Genomic DNA, 23,424 nt, shown 5'->3' on the forward strand with positions numbered 1-23,424 from the left:
GCCCCGCGCCGTCCCTCGTGAGCGCGGCCGGCGGCGGGCGGCGCGGCCCCGGGCGGATGTCGGGCAGGACAGCCCCCGCCCGCGCAGGCGGAGCACGGCCGCCCGCGCCAGGACCCGCGGGCCCGGAAACGCTCGTTGTCACAAAGGGGGGAAACACGTGGGTGCTCACGGCCCGGCGGCGGTCGCAGGGAGCTGGGGTCGCCTCGAGAACCGCCCACCGTCCCCGCCCGGCCGAGTCCTCGGCTCCGGCCGTCAGGCCGGTCCACCTTCGGCCGGCCTCCGGCCGCGAGGTGGCTGTCCGGCTCGGCGTGACCACCTCCCGCCAGTACGTACCTGCGGCCCGAGCCCGCGTCCTCCCGGACGCCGAGGGGCTGGCTGCCCCGAGCCTCCCGCAGTCCCCGAGCACGCGCGATCATGGGGAGTCTCCCATCCGCACTGCCACTCCGAGAGCCGGGCCCTTGGCTCTTAAGGCCGGGTCAGACCTCCAGCCCTGGGGGTCCCAGACGCCTGCGGTACAGGAGTCCCCACGGGGTCCCCTCTGTTCTCCCAGTAGGACGCCTCTGCCCTCCCCTCAGTCATCCCCTGTCTCTCTTGCTCCTTAGGTTTTCTTCCACCTCGTTCGGACCCCCTGCGTAACCATGTCCATCCTGTATGTCTCCCCTCACCCCGACGCCTTCCCCAGCCTGCGTGCCCTTATAGCGGCGCGCTATGGGGAGGCTGGGGAGGGGCCGGGTTGGGGAGGAGCCCACCCCCGAATCTGTCTCCAGCCGCCTCCGACCAGCAGGACTCCCTTTCCCCCACCCCGCCTGCCCGCCCTGGAGCAGGGGCCCGGTGGGCTCTGGGTGTGGGGGGCCACCGCTGTGGCCCAGCTGCTGTGGCCGGCAGGCCTGGGGGGCCCTGGCGGTAGCCGGGCCGCTGTCCTGGTCCAACAGTGGGTCAGTTATGCCGACACGGAGCTAATACCAGCTGCCTGTGGAGCAACGCTGCCGGCCTTGGGACTCCGGAGCTCTGCCCAGGACCCCCAGGTGAGTGGGAAGAAGAAGGGAAGAAGGAAGAGGGGGGAATTTAGAAGAAAGAGTAGAATGGGTAATGAGACTGGAAGACAGGGTGTCAGAGGTGGAGAAACACTGATCACGTCCCAGATTGCCACCTGGTATGATAACCTTGGGCAGGTTTCTTAAACTGAGTCTTGGTCTTCCCATCTTTGAGAGTGGAAATTTCCATGTTGAGAAACACTTTTGAGAAGATGGAAAGAGGTGTGCAGAGTATAGTCTGGTGCCAGGTGTTTTAAAGTCTGGGAGTAGAAGTTTGAGGAGCCTGAAGCTGATGAACGTGGTTACTGAGAAACAGGAAAAGACTGGAGAGAAGAGAGGCAAGTGGGGTGGGAGAGGTAGCTGTGCTCGGGGAGATGGAGAAGGCAAATGAGGAGGGGAAGGAAGGGAGAGGAGAGAGAACTAGACCAGACTGAGGCTGTGAGTCCAAAGCAGACCACCTCCTTGCAGAGTTTTGAGCACATGGTGGATCCTTAGTATTTCTTCAATGAATGAATGAGTGAATGAGATGAATATGTGACCCTGGCTTGCTCCCTCAATTTCCTGCTTACTCTGTCTACCATAGAAGTCCCCTCTCTGGAATGCCTTGTCCCCCTCAGCCTGATTTATTTTTCTTCATAACACTTAACGGAGAAAAATAGGGTAATGCATTCTGTATTTGCACGTTTACTGTCTCCCCCACTGGAGTGTAAGTAAACTCCACCAGTCAGGGTCTGTGCTTGTCTCCACATTCTTTATAGAGAAGTGCCCGACCTATAGTAGGTGCTTAATAAATAAATACTTCTTGAAGCAATTACTGGGTTGTCTTATGCAATCTTTAACTTCTGATGTTTAATATATTGCTTCTGGTACATAGTAAGTGTTCAGCAGGAATTTATTGAACAAATGGGAATAATGTTTGTTACGATTCTTTGGCCTCAGGTGGTGATTTGTGGGAGCAGAAGGGGGCCACATGGATTGGGTGGGGATAGGGGTGGGGATTGAGGTGGGCCAAACCTTGTCTCATAGCCCTTCCCTGTCCTGCTAGGCTGCCCTGGGGGCCCTGGGTCGGGCCCTGAGCCCCTTGGAAGAGTGGCTTCGGCTGCACACCTACCTGGCCGGGGAGGCCCCCACACTGGCTGACCTGGCGGCTGTCACAGCCTTGCTGCTGCCTTTCCGTTACGTGAGTTGCTGGGGCCTGGGGAAGAACGAGGGCAGCTGTCCTCAGACCTCGCGAGAGGGTGACTAAGGGTGTTTCATTTCATTTCACCCTCCCAGGTCCTGGAGCCCTCTGCGCGCCGGGTCTGGGGCAATGTGACGCGCTGGTTCATCACGTGTGTCCAGCAGCCAGAATTCCGGGCGGTGCTGGGAGAGGTGGTTCTGCACTCGGGGGCCAGACCTCTCTCTCAACAGCCAGGTGAGGAGGGCTTGCTCTGGGCCTTCTCTGTAGCTCACTTTCCTTTTTTCTCTTAGGAATGGCGGAGTCACTCGGGAAGGGGCCTGAGGGAGGGTGAGGTGGGAAACCAGCACGGGGAGCCCTGGGGCGGCTGGAATGGCCCATCTGAAGCATCATGGCATGGTTAACAGAGAGGGTCCGCAGTGGGCTAAGTTGGCATTTCTGTGCCTCTCTCTAGGCCCTGAGGTCCCTGCACCCCCAAAGACGGCTACTCAACTCAAGAAAGAGGCAAAGAAACGGGAGAAGCTAGAGAAATTCCAACAGAAGCAAAAGACCCAGCAGCAGCAACCACCCCCAGCAGAGGTGAGAAGCTAAGGGTCGAACTGGAAGGTTGGCACCGTGGTGGGTGGATGATCTCTCTGCCTATAACGTTTCCCTCCCAAGCAGAAGAAACCAAAACCAGAGAAGAGGGGGAAACGGGATCCTGGGGTCATTACCTATGACCTCCCAACCCCAGCTGGGGAAAAGAAAGGTACGAGAAGGGGGAAAGGACCCCCACCCTTCATTTCCACCTTCCTCAGCTGCTGCTTTCCTTGGTGTTACCCCTTCCTGCTCTGCCCTGCTCCCACCACTTGGCTTTGGAGGGTTTGCACAGCCCCCCAGATTTCCCAATGCCTGTCTGTCCTATGATGTGAGCCACAGAGGCCCGGCGCCTCTGCTGGCCCATTGTCCCAGCTGCTCCCAGCCTCAGGCACTGACCCTCCCCATCTCTCCCCCAGATGTCAGTGGCACCATGCCCGACTCCTACAGCCCTCAGTATGTGGAAGCTGCCTGGTACCCTTGGTGGGAGCAGCAGGGCTTCTTCAAGCCAGAGTATGGAGTGAGTGGGCTCTGCTGTCCAGGCCTGGAGGACATGTGGGAGGGCGACAGCAGGGCCGAGGGACCCATTGCCTGGGAGGGGGCCGGGAGAGGGATGGGAGGCCTTAGCATGTGCCCATTCTTCCTCCCCCATCAGCGTTCCAGTGTGTCCGCACCAAATCCCCGGGGAATCTTCATGATGTGCATCCCACCCCCCAATGTGACAGGCTCCCTGCACCTGGGCCACGCACTCACCAATGCCATCCAGGACTCCCTGACCCGATGGTAAGCTCCTGTCCTCTCTTTCCACCGTTCCCTTTGCCTTCTCTGCCTCCTCTCTCTAGTCCTCCCTTCTCTTCCTGAACAGTCCTCTGTCCTCTCTTCTTCCATATGGGCCCTCAGCTGTGCCCCCTGGTGGTGATCCACTACTGTCCCCATCAAGTCCCATAGCCCATCAGGAGCGCCCTCCCTTAGGCAACCAGCACCCCTCGCTTGCAGACTCTCCTCTCCCTTGTCTTGCTACTAAAAATAACTTTATTTTGAGTTAAACAAGAAATATGTAAATATGTTTTTGTAAGAAATTTAAAGCTTTAAGTCTCTTTGACTACGTCTCTGTGGACCTATTTCCTCGCAAAATTTAGCCATTATTACCACTTTTATGTGTATCATTCCAGATCTTTTATCTGTTTACTTACAAATACGTGTATCCATAGAAACTTATAATTTTCTTTTTGGGTGGGTTTTTCTCTTTTCTATTCTTTTTTTTTTTTTTTTTTAAAGATTTTATTTATTTATTTGACAGAGAGAGACATAGCGAGAGAGGGAACACAAGCAGGGGGAGTAGGAGAGGGAGAAGCAGGCTTCCCGCGGAGCAGGGAGCCCGACGCGGGGCTCGATCCCAGGACCCCGGGATCATGACCTGAGCCGAAGGCAGACGCTTAACGACTGAGCCACCCAGGCGCCCCTCTCTTTTCTATTCTTTAACATAAGAGACTCACACCAAACATGTTACTCCACAGCTTTTTTTCTTATACTTAGCAGTTTATTTGGGAGATCTTTCCTTGTTCTTGTACACAGACTGACTTCATTTTCTTTCATTGTGCAGTAGCATAATGTGGCTATACCGTAATGGAGTCACTTCCTTAATAATGGCTGTTGCGTGATTTTTCTCTCTCGAACACCTGGCTGGAACGCACATTCTGTATATGCTTTCTCAAGTGTGGGTGGAAGGATTTCTCTGGTGTACTACCGGGAAGTGAAACCGCTCCGTTGGAGGGGCATGCTTATATAAAGTTGCCTCCAAAACGGCGTCAGGGACTTACACCTCCGTGAACTGCCTGTGAGGGCATTCATTTCCCCACGCTCTTTCCGACCCTGGACGTTACCGGTGTGTGTCTGCCAATCTGATGGGCAAAAACATGGTACCTCTGTTACTCCTGATTCCGAGGCCATGCCTGTTCGTGTTTCTCGGCCAGTGAGGTTTCCTTCTATATAAATCATCTGTACCTATCTTTCATCCGTTTTCCTGTTGATTCTGTTTTTTTTTCTTTAGTTGGTTTGTTGGAAGATTCTTTAATATTCTGGATACTGGTGTTTTGGTTTGTTACGTGTATTGTGAATGTTTCCACCTGTTCTAGCATTTGCTCCTGCCCCCGACACATGAACAGTATTCACAAATATATAACCTAGTATTCCACGTGACAAGTCCCTTTAAAAAAGTACTTTTATTTATTTTAGAGAGAGAGCACGAGCAGGGAAAGGGGCAGGGGGAGAGAGTGAGAGAGACATGCAGACTCCCCGCTGAGCGCAGAGCCCGAGGCGGGGCTCCATCCCAGGACCCAGAGATTGTGACCTGAGCTGAAATCAAGAGTTGGACGCTTAACCAACTGAGCCACCCAGGCGCCCCTAAAAATGTATTTTAAAGCAACTTTTTATTTTTGGAAGCAAGAGCTTATTATATTTTAAGTTTTGAAAAGTTTTTCTAGAGTCCTACTTCCTAAATTAACTTGGTCGAAAAATACTTACTGGACGTCACTATGCCAGCTCCGCTCTGGGCACTGGGGATACAATATCAGATTGAGAATTTTGCAAGGAATTGAAAGCTGCAAAAACAGAGTCGTGTTAAATACATGTAACACACAATGGTCAAGTTATTAACAGAAAAGAATGAACATTTGGAAAACTCAAGGTAGGGCGCCTGGGTGGCTCAGTTGGTTGGGTGACTGCCTTCTGCTCAGGTCATGATCCTGGAGTCCCGGGATCGAGTCCCGCATCGGGCTCCCTGCTCCGTGGGGAGTCTGCTTCTCCCTCTGACCCTCCCCCCCCCCATGCTCTCTCTATCTCATTCTCTCTCTCAAATAAATAAATTTAAAAATCTTAAAAAAAAAACCTCAAGGTAGCAGCCTTTTATTTATCTATGTATTTGAGAGGAGGTGGGGGGCACAAGGTGGGAGAGGGGCAGGGAGAGTGGGAGAAGCAGGCTCCCCGCTGAGCAGGGAGCCCGATGCAGGGTTCGATCCCAGGACCCTGAGATCATGACCTGAGCCAAAGGCAGACGCTTAACCAACTGAGCCACCCAGGCGCCATGGTTTTTTTTTTTCTAAGGTTTTATTTATTTGACAGAGAGAGATACAGCGAGAGAGGGAACACAAGCAGGGGGAGTGGGAGAGGGAGAAGCAGGCTTCCCGCGGAGCAGGAAGCCCGATGCGGGGCTCGATCCCAGGACCCTGGGATCATGACCTGAGCCGAAGGCAGGTGCTTAACGACTGAGCCACCCAGGCGTCCCTCAGGCGCCCTGGTTTGCCAGTAGTTCTTTAACTTTGTGTCTTGTTAAAGAAGGCCTCTCCTCCCTCAAAGTTAGAAACATTTTCATCTGTGTTGTTTTTTTCTTTTTTTTTTTTAGTTTTGAAAAGTATGTCATTTTTTTCCTAATGCTTTTCTGATAGTGTTGAGTTCACGAATTGGACCAGGATTTACCTTTATGAATATTGGGAAGTAGGGCACTAATCACTAGTTGTCCCGAACAGATTTATTCAGTTGATCGTCATTTCCCTACTGATAGGAAATGTTACTTTCGACGAATACTAAATTTGCTTAGATCTGTTTTCAGACACCGTTGACACCGGTTTGTTCCCTTAATCTGTAACTCTGTTTCTCCGTAGTAACTCACTGTTTGAATAATCGTAACCCTCTCCTACGTCTGGCTTTCTGGTTGGGCACAGGCCTCCTTGTTCTTTTGTCAAATTGCCTTGGCTGTCCTTGCACGTCTCTCCCTGACTAATTTTAGAATTGGGAGGATCCCTCCCCACCTCCCCTTTCTTTCCTGAGTCCATTAACTCCCTGCTCAGGAGCCCCTCCCTCTTCCTTTGGTGCCAGGTCCACTGGCCCACTCACCTCGGGTCCTCTTGGCTCTTCCCACAGGCACCGCATGCGTGGGGAGACCACCCTGTGGAACCCTGGCTGTGACCACGCGGGCATTGCCACCCAGGTGGTGGTGGAGAAGAAGCTCTGGCGCGAGCAGGGCCTGAGCCGGCACCAGCTGGGCCGAGAGGCCTTCCTGCAGGAGGTCTGGAAGTGGAAGGAGGAGTGAGTGTGCAGCACCCCGTCCCCTGTCCAGATAAGACCTCTGTAGCCTCCGGCCCTGGCTGCAGGGCCAGACCCTCACAGAGGCTGAGGTTCAGTTGGCTCTGGGGCCCAGGTCACTTTCAGAGGGACGAGTGATTCTCCATCCCGTCCCGTCCCGTCCCGTCAGCCACCTCATGTCTCCCTCCAGCCCAGGCCTGAGTGCCTCCGGGCCTGTCTGTCCACTTCCAGGAAAGGTGACCGGATTTACCACCAACTGAAGAAGCTTGGCAGCTCCTTGGACTGGAATCGAGCCTGTTTCACCATGGACCCTGTGAGTAGGAGGGGTCTCAGGCCTGGGGCAGGAGTGGGAAACTCCCCAGAGCGAGTGATCCACAGAAGAGCACACACACTGTGGCCCTCCCCTAGGAGGGGAGCCCACCACCCATAGGAAACCACTAAGGGCTCAGCTACAAATATCACTTCTTGCCCCTTCTCATGGCCCTTGGTTCCCGGGGAGCTCACATTCTTCCAGATGGCACATGATAGGGCCTCCCCGTGGAGCCTGAACTTCCAGGATTCTCCACTAGCACCTGTCCCTAGCTGAGTGGCTTCCTGTGTCCCCATAGCCCTCTCTCTTCAAGAAAAGTACTTCTCCCCTCCAGCCCTCAAAGGGGTCTGTGAGCTGGACGGTGGGACTCCGGACAGCCCAGGTCTCACTGGATCCTGCTGCCTGGGCCCCTGGGCAGCTGGGCCCAGCTCTGCCTCCCCCTGCTCCCCAGAAACTCTCCGCAGCTGTGACAGAGGCCTTTGTCCGGCTCCACGAGGAAGGAGTCATCTACCGCAGTACCCGCCTTGTCAACTGGTCCTGCAGCCTCAACTCTGCCATCTCCGACATCGAGGTGTGCCCCCACCCCCAGCCCAGGCTCTCTCCATCTCCGCCCCCAGCCCTGGCTTCTAGGTCACTTCTCTTAATACCCATGTCACAGGTGGATAAGAAGGAGCTGACAGGTCGCACTCTGCTCTCCGTGCCTGGCTACAAGGAGAAGGTGGAATTTGGGGTCCTTGTCTCTTTCGCCTACAAGGTCCAAGGCTCAGGTAGGAGCCGGGGGCACCAGGGTCCTGGGCTGGGTGGAGAAGGGGCCAGAGCTGAGACCCACAGGGCCGCATGTCACCCCAGACAGTGACGAGGAGGTGGTGGTGGCAACAACTCGGATCGAAACAATGCTGGGAGACGTGGCCGTAGCTGTGCACCCCAAAGATCCTAGATACCAGGTGTGGCCGGGGTGCTGCCCACAGCTCGGGAGGAGTGCTGGCTGGAAGGGGCTCCCACAGTGTTAATGAGGGTGGGATGGGCACGGAGCCCCTTGGCTGAGGAGAAAACTGGCTTAGAAACTCATCTTCAGGGGCGCCTGGGTGGCTCAGTCGTTAAGCGTCTGCCTTCGGCTCAGGTCATGATCCCAGGGTCCTGGGATCGAGCCTCGCATCGGGCTCCCTGCTCCACGGGAGGCCTGCTTCTCCCTCTCCCACTCCCCCTGCTTGTGTTCCCTCTCTCGCTGTCTCTCTCTGTCAAATAAATAAATAAAATCTTTTAAAAAAAAGAAACTCATCTTCAGTTCCTTTCTGGCCCTGAAGATGGAATTTGGGTGTTGGGACAATCAGGGCCCTGGATAGGAGGGAGTTGGGTCCAGGCCTTCTTGAACTTTTGACGTCACCCTCTGTCACCAGCACCTGAAGGGGAAGAGCGTGATCCATCCATTCTTGTCTCGGAGCCTCCCCATTGTCTTTGACGATTTTGTGGACATGGAGTTTGGCACAGGTGAGCAGGGGGCTGTCCTCTGGAGAGAGGAGGCCATGAGGCGCACTCCAGTCATTCATCTTCCCTCTCGAAGAAAAAGAAACAAGCTTTTCCTGAAGCAGCAGGACCTGGGCTGGGTTTCAGGGACTGTACTAGAGAAGGGTGGTCTGGGAGCCACATCTTTCAGCAAAAAGGGGTGGTAGAAAGAGACTCCACCGAGTCCCTCCTGCCCCGGGCCCCCCCCACGTACACCCCAGGTGCAGTGAAGATCACCCCCGCACACGACCAGAACGACTATGAGGTTGGGCAGCGGCACGGATTGGAGGCCATCAGCATCATGGACTCCCGAGGGGCCCTCATCAAAGTGCCCCCGCCTTTCCTGGTGAGACTGCTGGGGGTGCGGGGGCCAGGTCAAGAGACGGTGGGCTACCTAAGCACAGCCGTGATGGGGCCCGTCTCCCACCCAGGGCCTACCCAGGTTTGAGGCCAGGAAGGCGGTGCTGGAGGCACTGAAGGAGCGGGGACTGTTCCGGGGCGTCGAGGACAACCCCATGGTGGTGCCGCTTTGCAAGTGAGGCTGCAGGCCGGGGTGGGGAAGGGGCTCCTTGCGGCGCTCCACCCCTTGATCACCCCACCCGTGTGTCCCCACAGCCGGTCCAAGGATGTGGTGGAGCCTCTGCTGCGGCCGCAGTGGTACGTGCGCTGTGGGGAGATGGCCCAGGCCGCCAGCGCCGCTGTGACACGGGGCGACCTCCGCATCCTCCCTGAGGCCCATCAGCGGACGTGGCATGCCTGGATGGACAACATCCGGTGCGTCGGCCCCTCGGTGTGGGGAGGGGCATTGGCTGAGAGGCCAGGCAGGGCACAGGCCAGGGCACCTCCCTCCCCTGCCTGATTCCCCCCCGCCCCCCTCGCAGGGACTGGTGCATCTCCCGGCAGCTGTGGTGGGGCCACCGCATCCCAGCCTACTTCGTCACAGTCAGTGACCCCGCCGTGCCCCCGGGGCAGGTGAGACCTGGGCCGGAGCTGGACACTGGCCCATCTCCAGGGGCTGTGGTTTCCTTGAGTCCTCGCTGGCGGGAGGGGGCGGAGCAAGGCCGAGGCGCCCCCTGGGCACTCACTCTGCCTGCAGGACCCAGATGGGCGGTACTGGGTGAGTGGGCGCAGCGAGGCCGAGGCCCGGGAGAAGGCAGCCAAGGAATTTGGAGTGTCCCCTGACAAGATCAGTCTCCAGCAAGGCAAGGCAGGGTCTGGGGGGTGGAGGGCAGAGCTGGGGCTCTGATCCTCCTCTCTCCCTCCTCTGACGTCTGATCTGACCTTGGCCTCCCTCAGATGAGGATGTACTGGACACCTGGTTTTCTTCTGGCCTCTTCCCCTTCTCCATCTTCGGCTGGCCCAACCAGGTATGTTCCTGAGGGACCAGCTCAGGGTGGGGTGGGAATCTGGGAGGTGGGTGCTTGGCCCCCCCTCATGCCCTGCTCTGCCCCCAGTCAGAAGATCTGAGTGTGTTCTACCCGGGGACGCTGCTGGAGACGGGCCATGACATCCTCTTCTTCTGGGTGGCCAGGATGGTCATGCTTGGCCTGAAGCTCACTGGCAAGCTGCCCTTCAGAGAGGTGTGAAGACTGCCGAGACCCATCCCACAGTCCCTATCTCACCCCTTTCCCGTGCCACAGCTCGGGCTCAGCATGCATGAGGACACAGGGCACAGCCCGGCCAGGGAGGGCTCGTGGGGACTGAAAGCCGGCCGAGGCTGTGCGCGGTGATTCTGTGCCCTGGCTTCCTGGAGGAGGGAGTACCTCTAATTCCCATGAAGGTGCTGAGTGGACTGGCAGGGACACCGAGGGGTCGGAGGTTCAGTATGGGGCCAACTCGGTGCAGGGCCCGGGGCAGGCACTGGGGTCTGGGTGAGGAGACACATGGTCGTGGGCCTTCCCTGCCAGGTCTACCTCCACGCCATCGTGCGAGATGCCCACGGCCGAAAGATGAGCAAGTCTCTAGGCAATGTCATCGACCCCCTGGACGTAATCCACGGAGTCTCCCTGCAGGTGGGGCTCTGCTCTGGGCCAGGCTGGGAAGGGCCGTGGGGCTGTGGCCACGGCCCCCTGACTGCTCCCACCTCACCCTCAGGGACTCCACGACCAGTTACTGAGCAGCAACCTGGATCCCAGTGAGGTGGAGAAGGCTAAAGAAGGGCAGGTACGGAGGGCAGGCTCTGGGGCTAGAGTGTGGGCCGAGGGAGGTGCAGCCGCCTCAAGGCGCCCCCCCCATTGACTCCTCCCCACAGAAGGCAGACTTCCCAGCGGGGATTCCCGAGTGTGGCACCGACGCTCTCCGCTTTGGACTCTGTGCCTACACGTCCCAGGGTATGGCCTCTCAAACCTCTCGGCCAAGTCCCTTCCCCTTCCCCAAGGTGGGCACGAGTCAGGAGGGAGAACGGTAAGGATTCACCCTTCGCTCCCGCCCAGGTCGTGACATCAACCTGGACGTGAACCGGATATTGGGCTACCGCCACTTCTGCAACAAGCTCTGGAACGCCACCAAGTTTGCCCTCCGGGGCCTTGGGAAGGGTTTTGTGCCCTCACCGACCTCTGAGGTGAGAACCCGCTAGGCAGCGCAGTGGGCAGCACCACACAGAGGCTGCACGCGGGCCACCAGGCATCAAGCGTGGCCCGTGCTGTCAGGATCCCAGCCACGGAGTCAGGTGGCCCAGCTCCTGCCCTGGAGGAGCCTTCATGTAACTGAGGGGACAGATGGACACAGGACAGACAGTTACAGTGAAAGCTGGGGGCATTGGGGAGGGCCTCTCTCGTTTTCCTCCCCAAACTGAGCACATGATGGTGGCTTCGGACCTATCAGGCTCCTGGAATGCAGGCCTGCCCGTGGTTCCTGCCCCCCTGAGGCTTCTGCCTCCCTCCCCCTGGGCATATGGGACCTCCTAGCTGATACGCTCCTTCTTCCCAAGCCTGGAGGCCACGAGAGCCTGGTGGACCGCTGGATCCGCAGCCGGCTGACTGAGGCCGTGAGGCTTAGCAACCAAGGCTTCCAGGCCTACGATTTCCCAGCTGTCACCACTGCCCAGTACAGCTTCTGGCTCTATGAGCTCTGTGATGTCTACCTGGTGAGAAGCGGACCGGGGTGGGGGGGTGCGGCAGAGCCCTGGGCCTCACTTTGCCGGTGGCTGGCCATGGGACCTGGGCCAACCTGTCACCTTCCCGGTCCTCCAGGCACAGGGAGGCCTGGAGGCTAGACCTTTTCCACCCGAGCCCTGTGCTTCCCGGTCCCCTAGGAGTGCCTGAAGCCCGTGCTGAATGGGGTGGACCAAGTGGTGGCCGAGTGTGCTCGCCAGACCCTCTATACCTGCCTGGACGTTGGCCTGCGGCTGCTGTCACCCTTCATGCCCTTCGTGACCGAGGAGCTATTCCAGAGGCTGCCCCGGCGGACACTGCAAGCTCCCCCTAGCCTCTGTGTTACCCCCTATCCGGAGCCCTCAGAGGTACGGGGTATGGCTGGAGGTGGGGGCTCTGGCCTGCCCCCCAGCCACCCTCACCCCCTCCTCCCCCCGCAGTGTTCCTGGAAGGACCCTGAGGCCGAAGCTGCCATGGACCTGGCCCTAAGCATAACGCGAGCTGTGCGTTCCCTGCGGGCGGACTACAACCTCACCCGGATCCGGCCTGACTGTGAGCCTCAGGCCCCCACCCCACCCGTCCCTCTGTCTCCTCCGTCCGCTCTGGGCGCGGTGCCTCGTGTCGCGTCTCCTCGGGGCCACATCTCTCCTCCCACTTGCCTCGCAGGTTTCCTGGAGGTGGCCGACGAGGCCACAGGCGCTCTGGGGTCGGCGGTGTCAGGCTACGTGCAGGCGCTGGCCAGTGCGGGTGTGGTGGCCGTCCTGGCCCTGGGGGCCCCTGTGCCGCAGGGCTGTGCCGTGGCCCTGGCCTCTGACCGCTGCTCCGTCCACCTGCAGCTGCAGGGGCTGGTGGACCCGGCGCGGGAGCTGGGCAAGCTGCAGGCCAAGCGCAGCGAGGCACAGCGCCAGGCCCAGCGTCTGCGGGAGCGCCGCGCCGCTGCGGGCTACCCTAGCAAGGTGCCCCTCGACGTCCAGGAGGCAGACAGAGCCAAGGTGTGCGGGGTGGGCGGGCGCTCCTTCTCCGCTTCCCTCCCCATGCGCTCCCTCCATCATCAGACCCCATCCCCACAGCTGCGTGCTGCCCAGCCCTGGGCAGTCACGGGGCAGCAGGTAGCCTGGGCCCCTTGAGCAGGTGGGGTCTGCATAATCCGTCCCCTTACACGAGGAACAGCTGGGAGCAGGGGCATAGTCTAGGGTCACACAAGCAAGGTGAGGACGGAGGCAGACCTAGAACCAGGTATCCTGCCTCCCAGCGAGAGCCCTCGTGCCTGCCCCGGTGCCCAGAACTTGGCATCCCACATGCCTGGAGCTGGTCTGGGGACCACCTACATTCAGGAAGCCCAGCGGGCTCACCTGGGATCTCTCCAGGGAGGAGCAGTGGGGTGAACCGCATGGACGCAGACAGAAATGAGCAGAGTTCTCCCGGAAGCCCCCGCAGGGCCCGGGGTATTACTACTGCCATTTTACAAATGAGGGCCCTGTGCCTGCCTAGGAGCCTCTGTCCCGAACCCCTGTGCCCCACCGTCCACCCGGGGGCGGGGCTGCTGGCTCTGAGGCCCCTTTGTTTTTTGGGGACTGACCACTCTAGCAGAAGGCAAGACCTGGGAGCTCAGGGATGCTGGAAGAGAAGGCGGGTGCTGCTGGGGAGGCCGGTGAGAATTAGCGGGGAGCGGGCCGGCCAGGCTCACACAGTCCCCAGAGTACTCCCTGCCTGTGGTCCTCAGCCATCTTTCCAACTCGGACCCCTCTGCCATCGTGGGCATGGGCTGTGCCCCCGCTCCTGGCATTTGTCTCCTTTCTTGGGCCTGGGTCCTCACCACCCACTGCCCCCTCTCCCTTGCTCCACCCCCAGCTCCAACAGACAGAAGCAGAGCTCAGGAAGGTGGATGAGGCCATCGCGCTGTTCCAGAAGATGCTGTGATTACACCCGACTCCGGTCCTCATAACCCCCAGTGTCCACCATGGGTGTGGCAGCAATAAAATATTTTGCCACAAAACCAGCTGTTTGTGCGTGCTGGGGCGGTGGGGGGGGAGCACTGAGGGCCTGGGTGCCTGCACCCTCGGACACAGTGGGCACGAGCAGTGCGAGGGCTGCCGGCCAGGCCAGAGGCACTGGGTGGGCAGAGAGGTGCGTCTGTCTGGGTCTGTCCCTGGCACTGAGCCAGGCCTGAGTCACGTTGCTCACTCCCTTCCTCCTGCCAGCTCTTCTCCACTCACCTGTGCCCTCCGGCTGAGGGAGGCCCGCCCTGGTGCCGGCTGCTGCCTGTGGCCTTGGGCGGGCGTGAGTAGAGGGGCCGGGGGCTGCCCCACCTGCTGCCCCCGCCCAGGCCTCCCTCCCCCTCCGCTGGGTCCCACTTAGGTTAAGTATAACTCTGACTTAAGTGCCCTGTGACACCACGCCCCAGCGGCCCTGCGGGAGACCCAGCAACCAGGTAGGGGACAGGCCTAGAGAGGGGACTCAAGACTTTGTGTGCGTGGGGGTGTGGGAGGGGTGACAGCCTGGTGGTGGGGAGGGGGGTCCTAGCGGAGGAGCCTCAGCCCCTCCTGCAGGTGCCGGGCCCTATTAGCCTGATAAGGCCCTCAGGTAATCTGGGCGACTGAGGAAAGAGGGTGGGGAAACCAGCTGGGGACCCGTCGGGTGCCTAAGATAAAAGCAAGTGCCCAGGGAGACAAACTGTTGGGCATGCCCAGGACTCGCAGCTGCTTCCTGCTCTTGAGTGCCTTCTGTCCCTCAGGTCCATGTCCCAGCCATGCTCCCCGCAGATGTGCCCCTCTCCCACCTGAGTCCCTTGGCTGCCGCTGCCTCCCGCAACTTCCTTCTTCCCCAACATCTGGAGCCTCCTGGCCGCCCCGGGCTCCGTCACCCACCAGCACCTGATAGAGGAAGCGGCCCTCAATGTCACCCTGCAGCTTTTCCCGGAGCAGCCGCCCTCAGGGCAGCCCCCCACTTCATCTTGAGGACTTCCTGGTGAGCGTCCCCAGGCCCTGTTACATCCCAGTTGGATTCCCCAATTCCCTGGGACTTCTACTCCCTGAGGGCCCTGCTTGCCAAGAGAAGGGACATCCTCTCTTCCGCACCTCCCCATGTCTATCGCCTGACAATACCCAAGAGTCCTGGTCCTGAAATTAAGAGCCCCCACTCCTTAGAAAGGTCCAGAATTGACCCGCCTTCGTAGGGCCCAGCTCCCTCATAGGGCCCAGCACTCTCAATTCCTTGCACACCTGACCCGAGTGACAGCTGCTGAGGAAATGTGGGCAATAGTCCAATCCCAGGGGCCCTGTCCCCGAACCCACTCTCTCCAGGGCCGCACCCTCCTCACCAACGACCTCTTTGCTGCCTACTTCTTTTTTTTTTAAGATTTTATTTATTTATTTGACAGAGACACAGTGAGAGAGGGAACACAAGCCGGGGGAGTGGGAGAGGGAGAAGCAGGCTTCCCGCGGAGCAGGGAGCCCGATGCGGGGCTCGATCCCAGGACCCTGGGGTCATGACCTGAGCCGAAGGCAGACGCTTAACAACTGAGCCGCCCAGGCACCCCTTTGCTGCCTACTTGGGACCTGGGTTTCCTTCTCGGCAGTTCCGAGCAGCCTTAGGTGAGGTGTCTCGGGCCAACGCAGCCCAGGACTTCCTGCCAACATCTGGGAACGACCCTGACCTGCACTTCAATGCCGAGCGGCTGGGCCAGGGCCGCACGCTCCTGGCAGGGGCTCTCCGGGCGGCCATGGGGGCGGCCAGAGCCCTGGAGCACACCCTGGCCCGCCAGCGCCTCGGCGCCGCGCTTCATGCTTTGCAGGTGAGAACAGCCTGAAACGGTCATTGAGGGGGAGGGCTTCACTCAGGGTCTTCCCATCGCCCAGATAGAAGCTTCCTCACGGTGCCTCCTTGATCACACCTCCCCCTGATCAAGAAGGGATGGGGGCTGCTTGCCAAAGCCCTGAGGCTGGTCCCCAGGTCCCTAGGTCCGGTGGGAAGAGCAGGAGGCCTTGTGGCTGGAGAGAAGAGGGAGGCGGGAGGTCTGAGGTGGGCCTTTGGGCTCTGAGTGAGATGGGAGGAAACACTGGGAGACTCCCACTTGGGGAAAGCCCCCTCCTGGGCAACGGGCAGAGCCCGTGGAGCGCACTTGGGGTAAGAGGAGGCTTTCCAGATGGGGAACTCAAAGGAGTGGGAGTAAGGGCTGGAGATTGTGGTGACAGTCCCCTTCTGCCCCCTCCCCGCCAGGATTTCGACAGTCACAGCAACTGGGTGGACCTGGGGCGGCAGCAGCCACACCCTCAGCTCCTCTGGCCCAGGCAGGAGCTCGGGAGCCTGGCACGAGGTACGGCCATGACCCTGGAGCTGGGGGAATCCCATAGAGCCGCATCCTGTCACCCTACCCAGCCACTGTGTCACATCCTCAGGCCGCATAGGATGTGACATTGCTTCTTCTCTGGAATGACCTGTGAGGTCCCCCAGCCCAGCCAAAGGCCAGGTCATTTAGGTAGTTTCCCCAAGGTCACAGGGGGAGGACAGAGCCAGGACCAAGGTCTGCAGACCTCCACTGAGTTCTCTTTCATGTGGCTTCCTCCCCCAACATGGCGTGAAGCATTCAGGGCTCTCCCTCACAGTCCCCTCTTCCTTCCACCTGCACTATGACTGGAAGCTGCCTCCTGCCCACTACAAGTTGGCTTCCTGTCCACAGCTCACAGAGGGCTCTATCCCTGCAGTACTGCTCCCCACGCTTCTGGGTTTCCTAGCACAGTCCCCGTCTCAAATACTGTCTCATCGCCAGACGATGTCCAGGTTTTTGTTCAGAAAGCCTAGAAGAGTACATATGGGCTTTGGCCAGCTGGGGAGAAAGCCAAAGTTTGGATGGACAGGGATAAAGGTCAGTGGTGGCAGAATCTTGGGCTCTAGACCACTGTCCTCTCTTCCCAGTAGGCGATCCTGCCTGCTCTGATTGTGAGAGTTGAGCTGCCCTGGGAATTTGCTGGGCTTTACACTCCTCACGTCTGGCTACTTTGGAACTCATCCCTCCAAACCTCCAGGTACCAGGCAGAAGTAAGGGGAGAAAGGCCCTTCCTTTCCCCTGGCCCTCTCCTTAGGGATTTCAGAACTGTAGGCCCTTGTCCCATTTCCTATGGCATCACTTCCTGGAAGAAGGCGAGGACGTTGGGAATGTGGGGGGTGGATGGAGGCCCACTGAGGAGGCCATGATTGTTGCTGAGGGTGGAGAGCTTCTTACTCAGCTGTTGAGACTTCTCCATTACCCAACAGCAGCTTTTGGGGGTTGACTGGGGGGATTAGGGGATGCACCGTGTACGGTGATCACTGACCCCTCAGGATTCATTCCAGTTTGCCCTCCACAAACCATCATCTTTCCTGCTGGTCCTTTGCTGAAGACTGAGAGGTCAGACCAGGTCAAAGAGGGCCTAGTTCTCTTAGGAGGCAGTGGCTTGCCCAGATCTCTTCCTGCAACCCAGGGAAATGTAGCCATGGGGGCCGTTTTGACTGGAGCAGCTCCCAGCCACCACAGGGCGGCATCAACAAAGAGAGCACAGCCCTGGGCTTCTCTCCCCACCACATGCTGCACCTCCAGGCAGCAAAACTGGCCCTTCTGGCCTCCATCCAGCCTTCAGTCTCCTGAGAAACCACCTGGGAGACAGGGGTTTCTCTGGGTGAGTGGCCTCTGCGAGATGCGCTCCTTAATGGGCATTTGCTCCTGGGGGAGCTGAGTAAACAGGGGCTGGGGACAAATGTGCAGACTCTTCCCGGTGTCTTCGGCCTGCCCTCCAGGCTGCTGGACATCAGCCCGGCCTCCAGCCTGAGCTTTGTCCTGGACACCACAGGCAGTATGGGTGAGGAGATCAATGCTGCCAAAATCCAGGCTCGCCACATTGTGGAACAGCGACGGGGCTGCCCCATGGAGCCTGTCCACTACGTCCTGGTGCCTTTCCAAGATCCAGGTAACTGTGGTCTGGGGAGGATAGTGGAAGGAAGGAAAGTCCAGGGCAAGGGGTAAATGCCACTGGTGGGGAAGTGGGCCTCGTGGCTCCACTTCTTTAACAAAATGGTAACACTTCCCGTGGTTGAGTTTTTATGTGTACCCGCGTGCATATAGGAAACAATCGGCCACTTCTGTTTCCAAAATGGTAGCACTTTCCATATGAGGTTAATCATGATCTGTGCTTAGGCTTCCATGCTAATCAACCATTCTCAATTCTCTCCATTTCCTGTAGGTGGATGTTGGGATGAGGACGGGGGTTGGTGGGTGCAGGCCCCCGTGAAGCCTCTCAGACAGCTGGTTATCGTGTACTTCCTTCCCCCACTGAACTGGAAGTCAGACCATCTGACCTGGGTCGACCAGTCACTGTGCATCCTTAGGCTGATCATTTAGCCTTTTTTGCCTCAATTTCATCATCCATAAAATGGGTCAGTACTTGTCTTATCCTGCCTATCTCCTAGGGTTGAAATGACCATCAAATACCCATAGGACTGAGAACTCCCTATGGGCAGGAGTTGAGTCTGATTTACCTGCATGAATCTCACAGTAGCTGGCATTTAATAGGGGTTTAACACACATTTGATGAAGTTTTGAATAATTAAGAATTTAGCACTTATTATGGGTCAAAGCACTATTCTAAGGTTTACAAAATCAGCTCATTTAGTCCTAATGACACTCCGAGGTAAGTACTGTTATTTTTCTGACTTTTCTGGTGAGGAAACTGAGGCCCAGGTCTTTTTCATACTTACACACATACCCAGGAAAGGCCCACTCAGGACCACAGGAGATGCTGCCACTCTGTTAAGGAAATGAGGTCCACTTCCCCGCAAGGTAACTAGCCCTTGCCCTGCCCCGCACATATAAATATAAGGGAATATTGTTATTTCCATACTTGTTTGCCCCTGGAGCACAGCAGGCCTCTTGACTGGGGAGGTGGTCCTGGGTAGGGATAGGGGATCCCTCTCCTCACTCACCTCAACCTCCCTTCTGCCTCCCCAGGGTTTGGCCCTGTCTTTACAACCAGTGACCCTGACAGCTTCTGGCAACAACTCAATGAGATCCATGCCTTGGGGGTGGAGATGAGCCTGACATGTGCCTGTCAGCCCTGGAGGTCTGCCCTCCCCCTTCCTTCTTCTCCCTCCCCGTTCCAGGTCCCACCACCAAGGGGAACTAGAATCTTCCTGGGACCTCCACCTCCCACCCCACCCTCAGAGCTTAGTCCCCCTAGCTTCCCTCCAGGGTTCCAGGGTTCTATTCCCTTCAGTTCTGTCCTCCCTGGTTCTACCCATTCCCCCGCCGCTGCCATTTTTAATACCAGCGCTCCCCCTCTCTGCCAGCCGGTTCTGCTGCACACCCCTCCACTCTCAGACAGCTTTGTCTTCACAGACGCCTCCCCCAAGGACGCCATGCTCGCCAGCCAGGTGGAATCCTTGACTCAGGAGTGGCACTGCAGAGTGAGCACAGCTGATGGGAGACCCGCTGTAGCCACCCAGGGATGCGGGGAACCCTATGGCGACAACCTCCTAATGAGCCTCACCCCACACTCTGGTGGCCGCACCAGCCTTGGCGTGGGGTGGGAGAAGCAGACAATGAGTGTAACGTTTCTGGATCCCTTATTTATGCGGAATTCATATTTGAACCTGTCGCCAACAAACCACTTGAAGAACTGGAGATCTAGTTGCCAACAATCCACCATGTGGGTGACATATGGTGACAGTTACAAGGGAGTGGCAACTACTAAGTGAAGGCCTAGGGGTTGTGTCACTGGGAGACCCTGCAGTGGCAGTCAGAGGGCAGACAGGGAACTTGCCACTGGTCATCAGCTCTGTAGAGCGCCTGGGCACAAGAGACCCCCGTTCACAGTGGTAGACGGCACTGGGAGTACTCAAGAACTGGCCTCTCTTCTGGGCACAGGTGACATTCCTAGTGACTGAAGACCCATCGAGGGTTCAGGGCCGAGCTCGGCGTGAGGTCTTGTCCCCTCTGCGTTTTGAGCCATACGAAGCAGTGGCCCTGACCTCAGGAGGAGAGGTCATCTTCACCAAAGACCAGCACATTCAGGATGTGGCCGCCATTGTTGGGGACAGCATGGCTGACGTGGCGCCCAGAAGGACTAATGTTTTCAGCTGAGAACTAAGGGTGTGGGTGACAACACGGCCTTTCCCGTTCTCATAGGTTAATGGTTTAACACTGCCGTGTTGCCACCGCAGTCAGAAGGGTGGGAAAGGAAGTTTCTCTCCCTCTGAGATCCACGGCTACCCACCTTCCACATTGCTCCTTCCTGGTGGGTACTGCCCCTGTCCCCCAGCCTTGGCCTCCAGTAGTCTGTCCTCAGGGCTACCACAGGAAGTCCTGCCATCTTTTAAGGAGGGACAAGAAGCGATGGCCTCACCCTCAATCCCTTGCCTCCACTTTGTTGTTGACCGTAACTCCCTCCCTGGTCCTCTGCCCCCCTCTATCACTGGCTTCCCTTCTCCACATGTGACTTAGTTTTGTTCTGTCTCCACCCTTCTCCTGCCTTTGTTCCTACACCTCATTCACTGCCTTATCTTCTCCCCCATTTTGTGCTTCTGCCCATCCTTCAAGGTTACCCTTCCCCTGGAACCTCCTGTTGTGGTGTCTGGGAGGCCACTTGTGTTCAGTGTGGATATGCTGCTCCAGAGGGTCACAGTTCAGATCCACAGGGAGGTCAGCAGCTTCTAGATCAGGAACCCTGCAGGTATACTTCCCCGTGTGTGTCTCGAAGCGGAGGGAAGAAGGGAGGAGAATGAAGGGTGACATCCTAAAGGACGGGAATTGTCCCATGAATCCCCCACTCCCATCAGGGGTCTCCCAGGGCCAGGAGGAAGGCGAGGGGCCTCTAGGTCACACGCACCGCTTTGGGCAGTTCTGCATAGTTACCGTGAATGACCCCCCACAGACAGGGACCTGGGAGATCTGGGTCACAGCTGAGGACGCGCCCAGGGTGAGAGTGCAAGGTAAGGAGGGAGATATTCCTGGGAAGGGAAGGGAAGGGAAGGCTGCAGAGCTCGGAGAACACTAGCAGTCACATTCATCGCAAGAAGGTCTCTGATTGCCTTGGCCCTCCTCAGCTCAGACATCCCTGGACTTCCTCTTCTACTTTCGGATTCCCATGGAGGATGGCCCCCACCCTGGCCTCTACCCCCTGACTCAGCCAGTTGCAGGTATATCTATCCCCCTGCCCCAACTTGTCCATTATTATTTTTTTAAAGATTTTATTTATTTATTCGAGAGAGAGCACGAGCGAGAGCACAAGTGGCGGGGAGGGGCAGAGGGAGAGGGAGAAGCAGGCTCCCTGCTGAGCAAGGAGCCCGATGCACGGCTTGATCCTAGGACCCCGGGATCATGACCTGAGCCAAAGGCAGACGCTTAACTGAGCCACCCAGGTGCCCCCATTATATATTATATATATAATTATATATTTAAATTTTTATTGAGTTATATATAATGAAGTGCACTAAACTGAAGTACGCACTGGATGGATTGCATATAATGCACCCATGTAACCATCCCTCCGTTCAAGACGTAGAACATTTCCAGCATCCCAGAATCTTTCCTGACCCTGCCCAACAATATCCCTCAGAGGTAGCCCCTTTTCTCCATCCATACTCCCCAGGGGTAACCCCTATTCCAAAAGCCATTTGTTTTTTAATCCCTGTCTCCAAATCTCCTGTAGACCATCGTTCTCCCCTCTGGTCCCCTGTCCCAGGCCTCCAGAGCCAGCTGCTGGTAGAGGTGACAGGGCTGGGCTCCAGAGGCAACCCCGGAGATGCTCGGCTGCATTTCTCCCACGTCGTCCTTCGAGGGGTCCCGGAGGGTGCCGAGCGGGGCCGGGTGCCTCTGGAGCCCACGGGACCGCGGCAGCGAGGTGTCCTTGCGGCCTCTCCCGCCCGCGCTTCTGTCCACCGCGGGACGCTTCTCTCTGGAGCTGGTCGGCCCGGACGGAGAGGGGCGGGGCCTGCACCGAGCGGCCCCCCCAGCCCTGCACCGTGGTCCCGGTGCTTCGGGAGGTGAGACGCCAGGGGAAGGTGCAGGTGGGGCCCCGAGAGAGGTGCCCCGGCTCCTGCCCTGACCCACCCTCCGCCCTCCTCCGCAGCTCGGCGGCTCGCCAGCTTCTCGGGCCCTCAGGATCTCGACCTTAGGCCATCTGTCAGCCCCAGTTCCCTCTCACCTCCAACCTCTCCGTGTACAGCCCCCGAACCCTCCTGCTCAGTTCTGGCCCACCTTTCGGTTCCCGGGCGTGGGAGTCTGGTGCCTTAAGACCCGCCTACAGCGGCCTCCGCTGGGCGCTCAGAGTCTCGCCTGGCCTCGCCTCCCTGCCCTTGGCTCGGACCCTCGGACCCTCGGACCCTTGGCTCGCAGCTCTTCGGAGCCCGGGCCTTCAGCCAGGCGTGTGTGTCCACTTGGCAGGGTTTGCCTGGAACCGAATGAGTCCGCCTGGGGACGCCTATGGTTGGAGGTCCCGGACTCAGCCGCGCCAGACTCCGTGGTGACGGTGACTGTGACCTCGACAGGTCGGGAGGCCAGCCCAGTGCCCCCGACCCACGCCTTCCTCCAGCTCCTAGTGCTGGGCCCGGCCCGCAGGTGAGGCACCCCCGTTCCCATGGCAGGCCACGCAGGCTAAGGGGGGGGGGGGCGCTGTAGGCCTAATTTGGGTACAGACACCCTGACAGTCTCTCCCCCTTCTCCGCAGGACCGCTGGCTGCCCCTGCCCACTCATTTGGCCCCATCCTCGCCTCAACCAGCCCTGCCTCCACTTTGGTGACTCGGGGAAGGGCCGGGGGAGGGCGGGTGGGCAACCCCTGGTGGGGCACAGCTGGAGGGGTGCTGCTCCTGCTAGGCCTGGCCAACTGGTGACACAGGAGGGATGGGTCTCCAGAGCTCTTTTCAATCCTGCTCCTTTGGTGAGAAGGTAACATGGGCCTCGGGACCCCACCTCTCTCAGCTGGAGGTTTTCTTTCTCAGGCACTTGTCCCTCTCTTTCTTAGTGAGATTGGGAAAGAGGGCAGTGGATTTTCCCACAGTGCACTTTCTCTAACCCTGGTGGGAACCAAACCAAATACCTCTTTGTGGAGAAAGTTGGTTCCTATCTCTCCACAGCATCTCTTTATTCCACTATTTATTCGTGCTTTCCTAAGCTCAGGTAGAAGGAAAGATGTATGGGGAGGAGACTAAGGTTGGGAGTGAGGTTTATTTATAGAATTGTTCTTATTTGAAATTCTGAAGAAGCGCCTATTTTATTTTTGTATTTAAAGTTGAAGGACAGTTTCAATAAACATGTCTTCTCTAGAGAAGGATTTCAAAGAAAGATCATTTATGCATATCATATAAGGGAGAGTGAGGGCATAAGACACCGAGAAGATGAAATGGAAGTTTTCAGTTGCAGAGAAGAAACTTTACACCAAGATGTTTGGACTTCAGTTGACCCACCACCTGGAGCCATTTATCTGTTAAGTCAAGAGTCAGAATGAGGAGACTGGGGGTTCTGAGTCAGCCTCCCCCCTCACCAAATGAGGAAACCCAGAGGAGGCTTTACACACGGGTTGGGCCCCTCTGCATCTTGGGGCAGCCCGGCTGAGCGGTCTCGCCTTTTGGCTGAATGCCTCCCTTCTGCTGCCTTGACAACTCCTGGAGAAAGGAGAGAAACAGTG

At 58.0% G+C, this 23,424-nt stretch overlaps 3 protein-coding genes across 4 annotated transcripts in view; 2 read left to right on the plus strand and 1 right to left on the minus strand.

Annotated features, from left to right (window-relative positions):
- The first annotated feature begins 135 nt into the window (after positions 1-135).
- Positions 136-13,840, plus strand: VARS1 (valyl-tRNA synthetase 1). Of its 2 annotated transcripts, XM_021697196.2 has the most exons (30): positions 136-325; positions 603-1,025; positions 2,080-2,214; positions 2,310-2,448; positions 2,666-2,790; positions 2,875-2,959; positions 3,207-3,307; positions 3,443-3,570; positions 6,706-6,870; positions 7,099-7,180; positions 7,629-7,748; positions 7,836-7,944; positions 8,027-8,121; positions 8,575-8,665; positions 8,902-9,026; positions 9,112-9,215; positions 9,296-9,454; positions 9,562-9,652; positions 9,777-9,882; positions 9,977-10,047; positions 10,135-10,260; positions 10,588-10,692; positions 10,775-10,843; positions 10,932-11,010; positions 11,113-11,240; positions 11,610-11,765; positions 11,934-12,140; positions 12,213-12,324; positions 12,439-12,764; positions 13,624-13,840. In XM_021697196.2, the coding sequence occupies exons 2-30, from the start codon at positions 639-641 to the stop codon at positions 13,690-13,692; spliced, it is 3,795 nt and encodes a 1,264-aa protein (XP_021552871.1). In that variant the 5' UTR covers positions 136-325; positions 603-638; the 3' UTR covers positions 13,693-13,840. The 2 variants fall into 2 exon arrangements, with proteins under 2 accessions (XP_021552871.1, XP_021552873.1); XM_021697198.2 differs by lacking the exon at positions 13,624-13,840 and having other exon boundaries at positions 12,609-12,758.
- Positions 13,841-14,521: 681 nt separating this feature from the next.
- VWA7 (von Willebrand factor A domain containing 7) lies at positions 14,522-22,630 on the plus strand. The gene is given in 24 exon segments (XM_021697081.1): positions 14,522-14,559; positions 14,561-14,711; positions 14,713-14,739; positions 15,075-15,116; positions 15,326-15,565; positions 15,991-16,087; positions 16,687-16,710; positions 16,713-16,796; positions 17,232-17,378; positions 17,381-17,426; positions 17,545-17,714; positions 18,752-18,814; positions 18,817-18,863; positions 19,090-19,206; positions 19,667-19,852; positions 20,339-20,471; positions 20,578-20,730; positions 20,845-20,937; positions 21,483-21,654; positions 21,656-21,746; positions 21,748-21,783; positions 21,821-21,957; positions 22,184-22,339; positions 22,447-22,630. Coding segments are annotated over 24 exon segments (2,634 nt in total).
- Positions 22,631-23,233: 603 nt separating this feature from the next.
- The window catches only part of SAPCD1 (suppressor APC domain containing 1), a 6,371-nt gene continuing 6,180 nt past the window's right edge, over positions 23,234-23,424 (minus strand). Inside the window, exon 4 of the mRNA XM_044917504.1 lies at positions 23,234-23,401. Coding sequence (XP_044773439.1) covers positions 23,306-23,401 — 96 coding nt within the window. The 3' untranslated portion in view covers positions 23,234-23,305. The remainder of the gene's footprint in view (positions 23,402-23,424) is intronic.

This window comes from Neomonachus schauinslandi, chromosome 8 (genome assembly GCF_002201575.2).
Source record: "Neomonachus schauinslandi chromosome 8, ASM220157v2, whole genome shotgun sequence".
Lineage (NCBI taxonomy): Eukaryota > Metazoa > Chordata > Mammalia > Carnivora > Phocidae > Neomonachus > Neomonachus schauinslandi.

Coding starts and splice junctions, on each gene's coding strand:
- VARS1 (XM_021697196.2), top strand. CDS start 639: ATGTCCATCCTGTATGTCTCCCCTCACCCCGACGCCTTCCCCAGCCTG. Junction 2,960..3,206: donor CCCAGCTGGGGAAAAGAAAG/GTACGAGAAGGG, acceptor TCTCTCCCCCAG/ATGTCAGTGGCACCATGCCC. Junction 7,181..7,628: donor CCTGTTTCACCATGGACCCT/GTGAGTAGGAGG, acceptor CCTGCTCCCCAG/AAACTCTCCGCAGCTGTGAC.